At 35.2% G+C, this 18788-nt stretch overlaps 1 protein-coding gene across 2 annotated transcripts in view; it reads right to left on the bottom strand.

Annotated features, from left to right (window-relative positions):
- The window catches only part of ZNF654 (zinc finger protein 654), an 84499-nt gene that overhangs the window by 13938 nt on the left and 51773 nt on the right, over window positions 1-18788 (bottom strand). Inside the window, exons 4-6 of one of the 2 annotated variants that reach the window (XM_080829468.1) lie at window positions 8080-8215; window positions 5243-5445; window positions 4406-4545 (exon numbers count right to left, since the gene is read on the bottom strand). In XM_080829468.1, the coding sequence (XP_080685594.1) occupies window positions 4406-4545; window positions 5243-5445; window positions 8080-8215 (479 nt within the window). The remainder of the gene's footprint in view (window positions 1-4405; window positions 4546-5242; window positions 5446-8079; window positions 8216-18788) is intronic. The other variant, XM_080829469.1, reaches the window with a different exon arrangement.

Below are 18788 nucleotides of genomic sequence, written 5' to 3'. Positions count from 1 at the left end.
TTAAAAGGGTAAGGAGAATATAAGGGATCTACCCCTAGAACTCTGCCAAACATCAGGAGATGGCTGGAACACTCTCTCTAGGTCAGTGGGGCTGTCAAGCACCACAGTTTACATTCCCCAACCACCTTGACAACATGGATAGGAACATGGTCCAGGCACTCTACCACCTCTACCCATACCAGCCCCAACTGTCCCACTGGAAGCTCCAGTGTAGTGCCCACCAGGACACCTGTAGTCAGTGTTCACTATAGCTCCAGACTACTTGACAAGGTAACACAGGCACAAAGCACCATGAAATACTCCAGGCCCACACCACTACAGCTCCAGACAACTTGCCAGGGCACCCCTGGAGCACAGCATCCCAGGGCACCATAGTCCAACCTGCTTCTGCTCCGGCTGCCCCAGGAGGGCAACCCCCTACACAGAGTATCCCAGGACACCCCAGCCTATACCCACTTTACCATCTACTGTCACCCTCAACACAGGAGAGCCCTGGGACCACCCTACACCCACTTCAGCTTCAGTTGTTCTGCCAGTGTACCTTCTGTGCAGAGAACCCCACCATCACCCCAGTCTACAGCCACTTCAGCTCCGCCCTTCCCACCAGCGTGGCCCCAGTACACAGGGGGCCAGCCACAGCTCTAGCTAGCTAGCCAAAGACACCAGGCACACACAATCTATACAAGAGATGACCAGACACAAGATCATTCCTTCAAGTGTAGAAGCAGCTGTTCCACCTAATTCATAGAAACAAAAACAGAATGTCAAGCAAATGAGGAGACAGAGGAATGTGCTCCAAATGAAAGAACAAGGGAAAAAAAAAAAAAAAAAACCTCAGAAAAAGAACTAAATGAAACAGGTAAGTGATCCGGCTGATAAAGAGTTCAAAGTAATGGTATAAATATGATCACCAGACTGGAGAGAGGAGTGGATGAACTCAGTGAGAATTTCATCAAAGAAATAGAAAATATAAAAGAAGAACCAATCACTGTTAAAAAGTACAAAAACTAAAAAAAAAAAAAAAAAAAAAGTACAAAAACTGAAGTGTAAAATACATTAGAGGGAATCAACAGATTAGTGAATGCAGAAGAGAGCAGCAGTCTGAAAGATAGGATAATGAAGCTGGATAGGATAGGATAATGAACCCAAGCTGAATAGCAAAAAGAAAAAAGAGTTTTGAAAAACAAGGATAAGGGATGTCCAAGCAAACATTTACATTTTAGGAGTCCTAGAAGGAGGAGAGAAAGGGGCAGAGAACTTACATGAAGAAATAATAGCTGACAACATCCAGGTTCAGGAGGCACAGAGTTTGAAACAAGACGAACCCAAGGAGGTCCACACCACTACACATAATAATTAAAATGTCAAAGAGGAAGATAAAGAAGTACAGTTCCTTACCCAGAACCATGCAATTAAAAGCTCTGAGGGTAGGCAAGAAAACCTGCTTTAAATAACAAGCCCTCTGTGTGACTTTATGTTTACCAAAGTTTTTAAAGAGCTACTTGATACTAGAATGACAGATTTTAAATTCCTTAAGGTTGCTTAGTGCATGTACCTATTTATAATTGTTTGTGTAAATGATGAGGTTGAGGAGCAATGGATGGGGTCAAAGACTGCTAACGTATGACAGACCTGGTAGTCTGGTAACTAGTTATGAAAATGACAAATTTTCTTGAGGTAGAGAGTGTGGCTATCAGGAGAATAAGATATATAAACAAGCACTGGTAACTGAAATGTCTTGGTTATGGTGATTGGTGACTGTGGTTCACTACCTAACTCTGTCTGTGAAGTAAAACCTTGTTATGGTGATAGTTTTCAAAAACTATTATAAGAAATAAACTAGACTGAAGCATAAAATGCAAAACATATTTAAATTTGACTGATTCCTGAAAGATAAAAATTGCTGTTTTTAGGAATATGGTATCCTTTTAAAGCCCAAATATCTCTTGACTCTTGACTTCTGGGTAATTTTTATCACTACCAGTCACTCTCAAACCAATCTGTAACTTTAACTTAAGCTGTAACCACAAGGTTAAACAATTTAAATAAACTAGCAGTTTATTTTACTTCTTAAATTTCTTATCTTCAGTGACATTAGTACTGGAATTTCTCTCTTCAGAAAAATAAACTTTAGATATAGACAATATATAGTGAAGTCTTTGTACTCTATTAAAATTTTCTACTAATATTAAAGAGAAGGTTAATGAAAAATGTGTATTTCAGAATTTAAAATTCAAAAGTACTGATCAAAAAGTGCCCATAGCTGGGGTGCCTGGGTGACTGAGTAAGGTCCGACTCTTGATTTTGGCTCAGGTCATGATCTCAGATGAAAACTACAAAACTAATAAATGAAATCAAAGAACTAAATAAATGGATAGCTATTCCATGCTTCCATGGATAGGAAACTCAATGTTGTCATATCAGTTCCAACTTATCTACAAATTCAATGCAAACCCAATCAAAATCCCATGAGGTTATTTTGTGGGTATCAACAAACAGATTCTGAGGTTTATATTGAGGTAAAAAACCCAGAATAACCAACAGAATATTGAAGAACAAAGTAGGAGAACTGATGATACCCCAGTTTTTTTTAAAAGCCAAAATAATAAAGACAATGTTGTACTGGTGAAAGAAAAGACTAATATATCAAGAGAACAGAACAGAGAGCCCAGAAACAGGCCCACATAAATAGAGCAACTGATCTTTGATAAATGAGCAAAGGCAATACAATGGAAGTTGACGACAGTCTCATCAACAAATGGTGCTGGAACAACTGGACATCTACATACAAAAAAAAATGAATCTAGACACACACTTTATACCCTTCACAAAGATTAAGTCAAAATTGATCACAGACCTAAAAATAAAATGCAAAACTATCAAACTCCTAGAAGATAATGTAAGAGAACACCTAGATGACCCTGGGTATGGTGATGCCTTTTTAAAACATCACAGTCATGATCCACTTAAGAAATAACTGATAAGCTACACTTTGTTCAAAAATTAAAAAGAGAATTAAAAACAGACTACAGATTGGGAGAAAATGTTTGTAAAAGACGTATCTGATAAAGAGCTACTATCCATAATAGGGAAAAAGACCTTTCAAAACTCAGCAAAAAGAAAACTTATTAATAATTTGATTTAAAATGGGCCAAAAACTTAACACCTCACCAAAGAAGATATACAGATAATAAAAAAACAAGCATATGAAAAGATGCTCCATATCGTACATCATCAGGGAAATACAGATTAAAACAGGATGCCACTACACACCTATCAGAATGGCCAAATTCTGGGAACACTGACAACAGGATGAACAACAAAAACTCTCATACATTGCTGGTGGGAATACAAAACAGTACAGCCACTTTGGAAGACAAGTAAGGCCTTTTCTCACAAAACTAAACCTGCTCTTACCACACATTTCAGTAATCATGCTCCTTGGTATTTACCTGAAGGATCTGAAAACTTATGTCCACACAAAAACCTGCACAAGGATATTTATAGCGGCTTTATTTGTTGTAGTTGCCAAAACTCGGAAGCAACCAAGATGTCCTTCAGTAGCTGAATGTATGCATAAACTGTGGCACATCCAGACAATGGAATATTATTCAGGGCTAAAAAGAAATGAGCTATCAAGCTATGAAAAGACATGGTGGAACCTTAAATGCATATTACTAAATGAAAAAAGTCAATCTGTAAAGGCTATATACTGTATAATTCCAACTATATGATACTGTGGAAAAGGCAAAACAATGACAATAGTAAAAAGATCAGTGGTTTCCAGAGGTGAGGGAGGGGAAGGGAGATAAGAAATGAATAGGTCAAGCACAGAGGAATTTTGGGATAATGAAAATACTCTGTATATTAAAATGATGTATTTCATTATACATTTATCCAAACCCATAGATTATATAACACGAATGGTGAACTCTAAGATAAACTAGGTGGTTATGATATACCACTGTAGGTACATCCTTGATTTAAAAAAAAAAAGTAAAATATTATTCTGGTGAGTAACGTTTTTTGTTTTTTGAGTAATGCTGATAATGGGGGAAATGCATGGATGGGGATGGGGATATAATGAGAAATGTCAGTACTTCCCTCTCAATCTTGCTGTGAACCTAAAACAGCTCTAAAAAAAAAAAGTCTTAAAAAACTAACACTCCACATTTAATTTAAAATACAATTCTTTCATTATAATACATACTTTAAACATTTACACTGTCAATTACTGGTACACGGTCATTGTCTTTTTTAGGTCTTACAACTGTTGTTTCTCGCACAATAAATTTTTAAAAAGTGACTTTACATTTTCACATAACTTTTCGAAAAACAAAGTCAAGACTGCTAACTAACCATTCTCCTTCTGTTCCATCTCAGTTTCTGTACTGGGAACACTTACCAGATACAGTACATATCTCCATTCTGGAGTTGTGGAATAAGAAAGGATTCACAGAGTTGCAAGGCTAACACAGTCTTGCCTTCTTTTTCAGTGTTACAGATGATATCAATCCCACTTTTACAATCAGTTTTCAATAAATGCTATAAAAGAAAAAGAAAAAGCAGTTCGTATCATTAAAAATATCTAAAAAGCTAACTGCATTAAAGGTACAGAGTTAACATTCAGGAAAAAAATTAAATTTCTGGTTTTCTTCTGCAAAGACAATGAGGAATTACACAGAAATATTTTCATAGTTTCATTATATAGAACCTACAGTTTTATGATGATTTTTAATCTCATTAATGTCCACAGCTTGTAGATAAATAAGTTCTATTATTAGGAAAAGATTAATTCTTTCATCTTAAAAGAAAAACAAAATACAGACAGGAGCATTTAATTTCTTAGTATTTAAAAGGCAAAATACTTCATAAAAACGTATTTTAAAAAGTGCTGAAAACAAAAGTGCTAAAAACTAACTGAAATTTTTATTAAAAATCCTTCTCAAAAAACAAAACCAAAAAAAATCCTTCTCAGTTTTTATTTAACCTCTTATCTATCACAAGAAGCTCACCATGAATAATGCTTATTGATGAATGTTTTGTTAATTGCATCATTTGTTAATATCAGATTGTCTAATTCAATAGGAGCTTAAAGAATGTTGCCAATGAGAACACGTCTAGGTAATGTAATCTTAAAATCTCTGGTGTTACCGCAAAAGGAATTTAACAAGAAAGGGCTACTTTTCTTATTTTTGATAAGGTTAAAATAGTAATAGGCAAACATAATCTCAAACATTACCTCCCGGAATAGCTGATCTTCTACAGGTGACATAAAGAGACATGTGAAGAGCGCTTGATGGAAGTACAAGTCTTTGCTGATTTCTGGGTGATTTATACAAGATTTAATAAGAGCCATTGCTTCAGGTATGCGTTCACAAGCAATTAGGTATCTGGCACGTAGTTCAAAGAACAGTGGATTTTCAGAACTTAAGTATTTGTTCACTATATTAAAAAGAAAACAGAATCTTATTACTCTTAAGATTCTCAAAGTTGTCTGAAACTTTACTACTAGCATGTGGTATCTAAGTAGATTAAGTAGTTATTTAATTAAATAGCATATTCCTTAGTAGGAGTTTATTGGTGACAAGAATACTCAGTTATATAATTGGAAAAACAGAAATAAGAGGAACACCAAAACAGTGCTTAAGAACTATTCATTTCTTTGCAGTCTAAAAAGTGAAAAAAATTTAAAAAGAAAATAAAATGAAATAGTCTCTTTTCAGTTCACTAATATGTTAAAATGTTTCAGATAATATGGGGTCTGGAATTTCAAGTCTATTATGTACTTTATTCTTTTTTTACTGCCTAATATTTTCACTACTGTAAGATTAAAAGGCTGACTCCTATCATTAAAACCACATTGATTTAGATTAATTACAGAGAAAAGTAATTTGAACTAATGAAGATATAATATATTTTATTACTTTTTAACAAAAAATTAAGTCAAAAGTAGTGCCAAATAGAACTGCTTATTAATATATGCTCATGTGTCACTAAGAATAATTAGTAATTAATACTTTTTCTTTTGCACAATTTAAAAATCTATAAACACCTCTTATCTATAATCTATAAACTAAGTTTATTTAGACCTAACAACAACCTATGACAGGTATCATATCGTAGTACTTCTTTAACAGATCACAAAACTGAGTCTCAGAGAGGTCAAATGACTTGCCCAAGGACAAAGAATAAGTGGTAGAACAGGAACAGGGATCTATATTTCAAATCCAAAGTGTTTTTATTAGTTGTGATGTTTAATCAGTAGCTCCTAAAATGCCTATGAGTAATGTTTTATTTGGGCTTCAACATTTGCCTTGCAGTTCTGTTTACTGTATATGATATAAGCAGACAGTGATTTGTATAATTAATGCAAAGATAAACTTCGGACTGGTCTTTACCCTAAAAGTCACCAACTAGAGGAGAGTCATCCATATTTATCAGACTCTAGAGCAGCTTTTCCCAAAGTGAAGTATGTTAGTGGAAGTATGAAAGTATGTACATAAGGTATGTACAAAGTATGGAAGTATGTACATAAGGACTAGAGAGAGAGAGATGCCAAAAGCCCTTATACCAACCAACAACAGAAATGTTCCAGCTCTGTCAGAGAAACCTCAAAGCTACCCTAAAAGTCCAAACTTCTTCTCCTTTGTTCTCACTCCTTTTGAAACTCTGTCTCGCTCCTGTCTGCTCTGGCCGCATTCCCAGTCTCCTCATAGTTTTCCTCAGTCTGTCACCCTTGCCTTCCCTATATGGATTCTTAATACTTTTCCTCAATGGTCCAACTCTTTCTCTTCAGTTCCAACTTCCTCCCTTCTCAGTTTTTTATTCCTTTCTGAAACTCTCACATCAAGTTCCAGTCTCCTTTGTATCCCCTAGGTATTTACCACTAAACCAGTATCGTATCTACCGTAGCCTCCTTATCCCACCACTTTGCACTACTTCTGGTCTTCTCTCTTTCTTCATCTTCTCCCGTATCTGTCACAGTCCTCCACATTTGTATCTGGGGTTGGCTTGCTCTTAAGCTGCACAAGCATAGCCCCTTCTCCACTCAGCTCTACTCAAAGACCCCCACCCCCCAACCCTTAACCTGAGACAAATGGAAAGATCCTAACCTGCTTAGCATAAAATGTGATGTGGAGTAAGGTCCAGACCAAGGTCTGAATGGTTCCAAGGTCTGAATGGTTCCAAGGCTAGGAAGTCTTTGTCTTTTCCCTCTGGCCATCTTATAATTGCACTTCATGGGCTCTCCATGCCTTCAAATGTTCTCCATACTTTTTTGCTTATACTACTGCTGTGTTTACATTCTAAATTTGGTGACCAAAATGTTCTGGGACTCAGGAATAATACGGCAAACATTTTTAAAAAGAATAAACTAAAAGTAATTGACAGAGCCTATTGTCTCAAAGGAAATTTTGGCCCACAGGAAATACTGCAGATCTAGGTTGAAGAAGAGGTGATGTCAAAGAAGTACACAGGGCATTAAGGGGAACTTCCATTAATGGATGAAGTTTGGGAAATACTGCTCCAGAGTGTTTGGAATTGAAATTTACTTATTCATTCAAATAGTCACGCATTCATTTAATGCATTCATCATGTGGTCATTCATTCAGTTAACAAATACTTATATTGAGCACCTACTCTGTCCCACCTCCTGGGCTGGGTAGAGGATATGCAGTAGTGATGACAAAAACTGGCAGAGTTCCAGCCCTCACAGAGTTTCCATGTGCTTAAGCAGGGTGATTTTTTAAGGGTGTTTGTTCCTACTTAAATAGATTTTTAAAATATAACAAGTGGCAAAAACAAACTATAAGTAACATCTGGATAGTAAAAGTGTTAACACTCTGAATTCCCATTAGAATAAAAGGGAAACTACTGGAAATAAATGTACCTAGTCTGGTGTCAAAAGTCATTCTTGGGCCAGGTTAGTATAACAATTTAAACACACTTCATGTGAAAATACATTACTCTTATTCAGTATTAAAAGATAAAGAAAAATCACTATTACTGCTCTAATTAGAAATAAGTTGCGCTTGCTTCTCACAAATGTTGGTTTGGATTTTGAGTCTCCTGAAGTACCTATCTCCTGAGATGCTGGCTGGGCTTTAAGAACAGCTTGCAACACTGGATCTTCCCATGGGCCACCATCTCTAATGATTCGAGTCACCAGTTCCAGATTCACATTTCCATATCTGCGGAGGTGATTCTGGCATTCCTAGGAGAGAAAAATCATTTTGGCTTTGTGAATTTAAGGGGTTAAAAACTAAACTTGATCATCCTTGTCAATAAAATGACTGATGGTCAATGAGGCAGCTATTAAATGAAAGGGTTGCTACAGTAACCTAAGTAGGGTGTCAAAACCCCATCAATACACAAATAGGCTTTAATGCCAAAGGTTACGGGAGTTTTTACATAATTGGACTTAGAAAATCCAATTATAATAGGGATGAAGTGTAACCCAAGGGAAAAACTTAAGGGATGCATCATTTCTAGGAAAAGAATCAGGTTGCGAATTGTAAGGGAAAAACTTACAGGATGCATCATTTCTAGGAAAAGAACCAGGTTGCAAAAACGTAAAACTTAAATGTTGAGTTAAACTTATGTGAGGGCTCTTAAAGCTTCTGTTAACAATGGCAAGCAAGAGCCTGACTATAAATAGGAGGTAGAAGGTCCCTGTGCAATACAGACTATGGTTGGCACGTAGACACAGGTCCCCTGCTCTGATCGCAAATGTATACTCTTGAGTTATGCTGGAAGGCTGGAAGATGGAAAGTCTATTGCATTTTGTTGTGTTAGCAGATTTGTAGTCTTGGGATGAACAAATGGCAGACTGAAGGAATGAATCCAATCTATAATACAAAACTTTGCATTCGTTTTACCATAAAGATGCACTGATAAATTGGGCATTGACTGATAATTTGTCTATACATTTTCTGGGATTTTTTTAAAAGATGTTTGAAATATTTTTAGAGAATCCATTATATGAGAATCATGATTATATTATGAATTATGTAACAAGTTTAATTTGTAAACAAATCTTAATATTTAGGAGAACTTGGCCAACTGAATTTAAAAATATGACTTATTAGATTTAGATTTATAAAATTTAATTGTTTGATTATGCTTTTTAAATTCATTATACACCTTGGTTGTTGTTTTTGAAAATGTTTCAGGGAATTTAATTCGATAATTTTAAAAGATTAACTGAAAGCCTAGTGAAGTATGACTAGATTTATTTTTTTTAAATGCATAAACTGGGCTTATAGCCTTAGAAAAGAATTAGATATTGAAAATTGGCAATGTTAAAATTTGAATAAATTGCACATCAATTACAACACAATTGCCAAAATTACTTTCTGTGCTCAAAAAATCCCTCAGACGCTAAAAACATAGTTAACAGTTACAAAGCAAAGCTTCAGTATAAAACAATACAACATTACAAATCTTACTTATAACATAAATAATCAGGCTACATATTCAAAGTGGCAATAAACACTTTGCTTTTATATGTCATGTTGTTTCATCATTTGAATGTTACAAAGTGGTACCTACATGCCACTTTTTATTCCTTGTTAAGCTACACAAAAAGAGCTTTTATTTGTTTTATAAGACAATAAGGCAGTAGAAGAAATAACAAGTTTCAAGATAAAGAATCATCTAGTCAAGTCAAAGGATCATTAAGTCATAACATGAAAGTAAGTTTATCTTCTAAAAGTTTAGAGTATTTCCAAATTAAAATGAGCAAGCAAGCAAACAAAAACTGTGTAAGTAATGGGCAAGTTACTTAACCTCTCTGTGCTCCTTCAGTTAACTCATCTGCAGAACATATACTAGAAACACCTCCTTCACAGGATTGTTGTAAGGTTTAAATATACAGTACTCAACAGTGCTTAGTACAGTGCCTGGCACATAGTAAGCACTTAACAGTATTTCTTCTAGTATTTTTTAACAATTTGGATAAATAATTTATCTTAGCATACCCAAATGCCTTAGCATAAAATTATTTTCTGCATTTCCATGTGTCAGCATGTTATAATATTCATAAAAGGTATAAAGTTTTCGATCAGCAATGATATGTTTTAAACACATGGAACATAGTAAAAATCTGTGGTTAACAATTTATAATTTAAAACAATCATCAATTTCAAACCTAAAGGTAAACAAACTTCTAAATTACTCTAAACACACATACTGCTACCCCTAAAATTCCACTACTGTTAAGCTGGCTTTGGGTCCAATAAAAGCACAAGAGATAAGGTGAGCTGGATGCTAGCCCCTGTATCACTGCTGAGCTTTAGCTTTGCTTCTGAGCTCTTGGACAACCCATCTTTCTAGCCGTCTTACAGTAGGTAAGGTACCAATCATACAACCATTAGCACTGTGGGATCTACACCTGGACCTGGGCTACGTCAAGATATGGTACAATAGATCTATTGCTAATTTCCTAAGTATGGCTGAAAAGTAAGAAATACTTGGAGGTCTTATTAAAAAAACAGATTACCAGGCACCAATTCAAACATACTAAATCAAAATTTCTAGAGGAAAGCCCTGATAAACTGTATATTTAATAAGCCCCACCCCATAGTCAACTTTGGCATACTTTTTAATTTTAACCTACATTTAGAGTACATTTTCAAAAATGCTAATACTAGAAATTATACACTTGTACTCCTATCAACCCTTCTATTAAAAATCAGTCAATCATGGGGCGCCTGTGTGGCTTAGTGGGTTAAAGCCTCTGCCTTCGGCGCAGGTCATGATCCCAGGGTACTGGGATGGAGCCCCACATCGGGGCTCTCTGCTCAGCAGGGAGCCTGCTTCTTCCACTCTCTCTCTCTCTACCTGCCTCTCTGCCTACTTGTGATCTCTGTCTGTCAAATAAATAAATAAATAAAATCTTAAAAAAAAAAAAAAATCAGTCAATCCTGGGGCGCCTGGGTGGCTCAGTGGGTTAAAGCCTCTGCTTTCGGCTCAGGTTATGATCCCAGGGTCCTGGGATCGAGCCCCGCATCAGGCTCTCTGCTCGGCAGGAGTCTGCTTCCTCCTCTCTCTCTGCCTGCCTCTCTGCCTGCTTGTGATCTCTGTCTGTCAAATAAATAAATAAAATCTTAAAAAAATAAAAAAAATCAGTCAATCAGCTTAAGTTCATTTTTCTAAAGTAAAGATTATAAGGTAGACTTTTGTTTCTTTGTGTACGTGCTCGTCTTAAGTCAAGTGCACCATATTTTGGAGACCACTTTTATGAGAAATAGCTCTGGGTAGGAAACAGGGATGAAATGAAGATTTCATTTTGGTGTATTTAAAAAGACATGGAATAAAAGAGATCAAGTAAGTCTGTATGTATCTTTTGGCTCCCCATTCCTTAAATAATATGGTGGCTTCTATGGATGAAATGTAATTTAAAAGCCTTGAAAGTAAAAAAAGGAAGCACTTAAACCACTGTAGAATTCACAACTTATCTTTCCTATATATACATATTACATATTTTTTTAGAATGTTTAATTAAAAACTTGCACCTATATATTAACCTAATCCTTTATTTAGTCATCTGTCTACTATTGTTGATATCCACCTCACAGTGCTAAATGTAATTCCCTCAGAAACTTCCTTTCAACTTTGTGTTTTTGCCAAAGGTAGAGAGAAAACACAACTCCTTCCCTAACTCTTCTTTCAGAATCTATTGCTTAATGTATGGGCTTAATGTTTTGTTCAGAAGAATTTTCTTCCCTGAACTTGTTGCCTCTTTAGAACTGGCACCAGTTGTCTGGCCATACCATATACCTGATCTGAACTCTTCTCTGGCAGCTTATAGTGATTAAATTCTTTTTTTTTTAATAGCATAAAATTCTTAATGCCCCAACTTCATAATTAAGGAACTCTGGATGTACCTTCCTAACTCATTCACATATTGTATATGAATCCTTTCCTCCAGCTTCATCTCATCCATGTCTCTTAGATTCATCATGCACTGTCTTGCTTACACTTTTTCTCATTATCATTCTCTATCTCCTTCTTCCTATAAACCTTATCTAAACCTTCCCATAAACCATTCTAAATCCTTTCCTATCCTCTCATAGTCCTACTTTTCCCTGAGAAGCCTCTACTAGCTACCTCAATCCATAATAAACTTAATTCCTTCTCCTGCAGTACTGAAAATGAGTATCAGTCCACTCTTCTAGTATTTCTCCTGTAAAAGGAGGCCCTGAATTATTAAAGGTTGACATCTTACTTCTTAGGTAATTAAAAGCTTCTTCAAACAGAGCCAAGAAAGGAAAGGTATACCAGAGAAGATATATTCTCAATAATTAACTTTTTAATTAAAATAGGGTTTTATGGAATCCAGGGAATCAGAAGCACTATGCAGTATTTGTCTTATTTTGAATGAAATGCAGGTTCCAGAGTAAAATTATAGAATACCATGTCAAATTCATTCATAAAATAAGCTATTATAGCAAATCAAAGCAAAAATATTTTTAAAAGGTTTTCAATGTGGTCAATGTTGTAGAAACAGAGCTTTTAAAATAAAGTAAAATCTTTACAATACTTTGAAATAAGATACGATCGTATCTTTTATTTATCACGCTGTCATTGGTTATCTTATGGCAAAGCATTTCAAAAAGTTGCAAAATTTAAAGATGTTATGTAGTTTTCTTTCAGCAAAAGACAACGTCACACACGTGCTGTTCTTTTCTGTGGTAAGTTCCTAAGGAATATTTACCTCATGTTTTTAAAAAATAATCATTCTGAGTCTGTCCATATAAAGACGACAGTGTAATAGTGGAAAGGTTACTGCTTTTCAAAAGAAAGTTCTTATGGAGAAAATTATTTAAAATGAATGTTTGGAAGTTGTCTGCATTTTTACATGTTTGCTGTTACCAAAAATCAGCATGTCACCTATGTTTGTATATGTGACCTTAAAAAACTTAAACTAGAATTTTTAATTAAAAAACCTTTCAACTGCAGCATTTGAATAGGTTTTCAGTTCATATGTTAAAAATGGTATCAAGAAAACAATGATTTCCATAACAACAGAAATTTACTAGTCACATTTCAACAACTCTAAATTTGGTGGAAGGAATTAAAACTGAGTATCATAGTTTACAAGATTTTGTTTAGATCTACCAAACTGTGTCTTTTTCACCTATGACAGCTATTAAAACCAAGTATCAGAGTAAACTGAACCAAAATCAGACTGAATTATTGTATGACCAAGTGTTAAATTTTTCAAAATAAAACATTCAGTCACACTTCTGTCATTAGTTTTTACACTGTTAAAACATTATTTTACTTTTATCTTTTTAAAATGTTTTTGTTTCATAATGTATAGAATGTTAGTAAATGTATGCAAAAAAAAAAATACGTGTATTGATACGTATGTATTTTTTTAAAACCTAGATGGCTGTCCTATCAGAAGTCTAGAGAGTCCCGGTTATTTTTTGTTCTTACATTGGGTTTGGAATCTAATATAAAACTCACGGTCTTCTACTGATCCTAATTATTATGTCAATTTTCTTTATTATCTGATGTGCTTCTTCCTATTATTTCTACTGTTTACACCCTAGTGTAGACCTTCATCTGCTATCATTTAGATAACCACATTAACTTCTTCTTCTCTCTCCTCAATAAATCTTTGGAAGGTCTCAAAATGTTAGATCACAAAGCATTTTATTAAGATAGCAGTATAAATAAAACATTTCTCTAGGGGCACATGGTTGGCTCAGTTGGAAGAGCATATAACCCTTGATCTCAGAGTCATGAGTTCAAGCCCCATGTTGGGTCCAGAGATTACTTAAATAAATAAAACTTTAAAAAAAATTTCTTTAAACCTATTTTTTTGACATCTACATAGCTGCAAATACATGATTATATCAATTCAACTTAAATGGATATTTAAATGAAAGTAACTGTTCCCTGTTTAATACATGATTACATTTTTATACATTTTAAAAATCTGAAGTAGTAAATGTAAATGTTACTTAAATTAGCATTTGGGAGTTCTACCTGAAGGGGAAGCCAATAGTAAGTACAGCACAACCTTTAACTGAGAGCATAACCAAATTTCAGAATCGGTGACTGCCATGCTAATAAAAGCACAACACTACTATTAACATTTTTAAATTGGTAAGGAAATAACATGGCCAACAGAGAAGTGCTATTGTAATGATTCTAACCTGTAAGATAGACCCTGATGCAGAATTAAGGTGTATGCAAGATTTACTTGAGTACAGGTTCCCACACAAAAAGATAAATACAAAATCTTTCAGCAGAAAAGAGCCAACAGACTTAGTCAAGAGAACAGGTCACAATACTGGAAATGATACAAATTGGGCAAGTTAATCTCCAATAAACATTACTGAATGGATGGATGAATGAATGAATCTCTGTGTCCTTCATTTCACCATGTGTTAAAGTTAGGCTGCATTTAATGACCTTTAACAGTTCTTTACAGCTGAATTTTCTATGATCTAGTATTTTATCTGGGAAAACATAAAATTAGTACTTCAAGCACTAAGATGCTCATAATTCTAGTTATGTATTAGGACACTACAGAATCATCTTTCACTGATCAATGAACGCTTCAATGACCCTAATGCACTTTCAGAGCTATTTTCAAACTATTAATCTTATCATGCCTGCTCCTGACAACACAAAATTTTAAGATGCTCAGAATATAAGATCTTTGTTTATAGTTGCATACTGTGGTATGAATAACTATCAATGCAGTGTCTAGTACCTGCTTTTGAGATGACTGTCATTCCATGTGTCAGGGTATACTGGCCTTTCCTGAGATATACAACTTATGTGTGCTGACAGCCTTATCTTTTGGAGGCTTGCTCTTGGTCCCTTGAGCTTAACTGTCTCAAGTTTATTTATTATATTATGCTTGAAATAACTCTGGCTCTTAAATCTCTTCAAAGTGATCACAGAACTTCAACAGTTGATGTAAAGTGTTTCCTTCTCAGATTATTAAAAAAAAAGTATAGAGAAAGTGAAAATATTTCTGGGGTGGTAATATATAAGAATTATTAATAGAAGTAATTTCAAACATATAAATGACAGTGAAAAAAATATCAACGCTTTACCCATTTCAACACAAAATTTATCTAAGGAATACAGTTTTTATAAAATGATTTCAGAATCTGAAACTTCCAATTTTAACATCAGTCTTTTTCATTCCCAGTGTTAAATATATGTAATACTTGTCAAGCATATTTCTTTCACAGATAGTGAAATCTCTTCCCTTATACCTTTCTCACACTTAAGCAGACTTCAATTTCTTTTTTCTACACACTGTCAAAGTAGAATCCACAAATAAATATTCAGTGGTTTCATCTCATCAATGCATTTGTTGATCTGTCCCCCTCTTACTGTATAGTAGTAACCAATGGACCATGAAGTAAATTTCAGAAAATACACCTCATTGCTTCTTGTTTTTCAGAGTTCAGCAATGATGATACATCTCTAAGAGGGATTTTTTTTTAAAGAAAGAAATGCCTATGGACTTATTTATCCTTCATTTGTATTGGCAAACATATTCATACTAAGAGCTAAGATACTAAATGCCGGAGACACAGGGGTGAAAGTAGCCCCTGCCCATGAGCTCTAACAGCATAGTTGGAGAGACTTATCAAACCAAAACAGAAGAGAGGGATTAGTGTTTCAGTAACAGTAGAAAAGCTTGTGGTGGGGGGAGTAGGGTGGCATCACATGCAGTCAAAATGGAATTAAGCACAGACAGGAGAGAACTTCTATTAGAGAAGAAAAGAGTATGTGAACACAATTCTGAAACTGCTCTTCAAAATGTCTTGATATTATTAAGTTGGTATGATCATATTCTCTAAAAGCATTTTAACCAGTACTACAAAGATGGTTTAAATACCAAGATTAGGACTTAACCAAATTAAGTCTTTGGGCAGCTTATTCCAAGTAGTCTAGGAAAAGAACATAGTCCAGAAGGTTTCAGTAGAAAGTAGGTTCTTCATATTACCGGTGCCCGGGTGGCTCAGTCAGGTAAGTGTCCAACTCTTGATTTCAGCTCAGGTCATGATCTCTCAGTTGTGAGATCGAGGCCCATCACTGGGCTCCATACTCAGTGCTCAGCAGGGAGTCTGCCTGAGAGTCTTTCTCTCCCTCTCCCACTGCTCCTCTCTCCTATGAACACTCTCACACACGCGCTCTTTCTCTCTCTAATTAAATAAATCTTTTAAACTTCATATTAGCGGAAAATAAAATCTGGGAGGCCAATGAATAAATGCTAATGAATATACACTTTGACTTCCATTATGGAAAATCAATACTTGCCCCAGTGAAAAAGGATGGGCATAACAATTTATTTAAATTCCTTTCTTATGGCTCATTCTTGTACTTTTGATTCTTTTTGCTCTTCTTTTATGATGCTATCGCAATAAAATAATGTCGGACCTCCTCCTGCTTGGGAGGTTGTATCCCGTTACCTCCTCGCATCTGCTTCCCCCAATTACCGCATCTGCTTCCCCCAATTACCGGGAGAAGGATAAGAAGATTGAAAAATAGGGTGGAGTCTCAGGAAGGAAAGCTTAACTAAGGCCTACTTCTATTCTGAACAAAAAAGATCTTTGTGACTTATACACTGATCCCAAGGGATAACGACAGAGTTTTCACTGAGGTCAAGGCAGGCTTACTAAAACTGCAGAGCTCTAGCAATAAGGCTTTTAGATTACTGGATAGCATTTTGCTTATTACTCCAGGGTCTACTTTTTTCCCCCCACAGTGGGGGTGGGAGGCTTTATAACATCTATTTTTCTCTTGATTTATGAAAGTAATACACGTTCTTGGTTTAAAAAAAAAAAAAAAAGGCAAGAAAGATGCAAATATAGGCCGATCAATCTGACCATCATTAGACATTAGTACTTAGATGTTCCAAAGATATTTAAAACTCTGTCTAGAATAAAAGTTATCTTCTTTCTATATCCTGCTCTTCCCCCTATAATCACTGCCCATTTAGTGTATGGCACTACTCTATATGGTTATATCAGCTTAAGTGCCCCCCAAAATATACCTGATTCTTCCTACTTTCCTTACCTACATCCAGTCAATATCATAATCTGAAATTTTGGTTCTGTTACCATGTGTGTACTTGTATATTCTTTTTCCAGAATCATTTCTAACATTAAAGAATTTTCATTACAGCCATATTAACAATAATCTACTAATTTTAGTTTCCTCACATCAGTCCTATTTTTTAATTCTATAACAACTGTATTTATAAATTCTTTGTTTTGACCATTTCTAATCAGCTGGCATACTTTTTTTTCCTGATAAAAGTCTTACAGTTGCTTTGTTTTTCTAGTATTTGGGCTATTTCTTTCTGTTGCCCCCTCTCATAATCTATAGGGCTTGGCAGCTTATTATTATGTAATATTTTTTCCCTTGAAAAACTCTATAGACATTATTTATTTATTCCAGTGTTTGTTACAGTGGAGAAGTTCACTGCCAGACTCATTTTATTTTTTTCCCTTATGAGAATCCTGTTTTACATGAGTCCTGCATTTGTAGGAACTCTCCTTTATCCTGAAAACTGAAGACACTGTACAATAAGATAAGGCTGCATGTAACTATGAAATGAAAATATATTTTTTGAGATCTGTTTCCTTCACTGATTGAGTTTTTTCTGGAGCTAATCTGCTGTTGATCACCTACTTTTAATTTAGAAGTTTCATCTCCATACAATATTTTAACTCCATACATTCTCTGGGATGGTCCCTTCTTTACAATTTCACTTCCAGTTTCATGGAGGATACCCTGAACTCAACCACAGAAAGAACAAAACTGATCCTTTAATGGTCCTATTACCTAAACCATGTACTGATGGTAACTGGCATTAATCTCTTTATTCATCTTTACCTAGAATATCTAGAACAGAGAGCTGTTTTACTAATGGGTAAATAGGTCTCTCTGACTCCTTTAAGCTCAACCAAGACAGAAGAGAAAGGTTAAGTTTACTTTGTTAGATCAATGGCCCATCAGGCAGTAAAGAGGAAGCTACAATGGGAGACAACCATAGCTCTTTGAAAAACTTTCTAACCTCTGGGTATGGGGGCAGGCTGCATTTAGTTTGGGTCATTTTCTCAATGGAAGGAATGCTTTAATGGAGAGCCATACATCCTATTTTGAATATTGATAGCTTAGTCGCATCAGTATTCCTGTCGTGTGGGCTCTACTGCATACCTGGTGCACTTTCAGGAAGGACCAACAAGAATGAGATTGGCCATACACCTAATGGCCCACCATCTGATATTTCTTCCAGTTTCCACTGTTACAAGCTGATAGGGGTATGGGGCATTACTGGAAAGCATTCAGAAGGCCTCCCCTCTCCCCTATTTAATCACATTCAGTTAATCAAGTACTGTTTGGCTTACCACTTGAGATGGATTCATCCTTGAGGACTTGATATAGATCCTGATCCTAGTTTCCAATATTCATTAGGAATTCTGTTCTCATGTTATTTTTGTCATAAATTTAATTACATTAATGGGTTTTGGAGACCCAGTGTATGAATTCAATCACAAGCCTATGGAAAGCTCACCAATGAACAGATTAAAAATAATAAGCTGGTAGGCTCACCATGTAAGAAATGTATCATCATCTTTGAGGTAAAGAAAAACTACTGGAAGACAAAAATTAAGAAATCAAGCTTTTAGAAGTCAGCAAATGGAACACCTGGCTCTAAGGATGAAACTTTCTCTTGGAATAAGGTAGAGGAAAAATTACAGTCAGTCAGTAACAAGATTTAAAATTTCTACTTGAGC

The sequence above is a fragment of the Martes martes genome (assembly GCF_963455335.1).
Source record: "Martes martes genome assembly, chromosome: 1".
Classification (NCBI taxonomy): domain Eukaryota; kingdom Metazoa; phylum Chordata; class Mammalia; order Carnivora; family Mustelidae; genus Martes; species Martes martes.
This window is presented reverse-complemented; position numbering and strand designations above follow the sequence as displayed.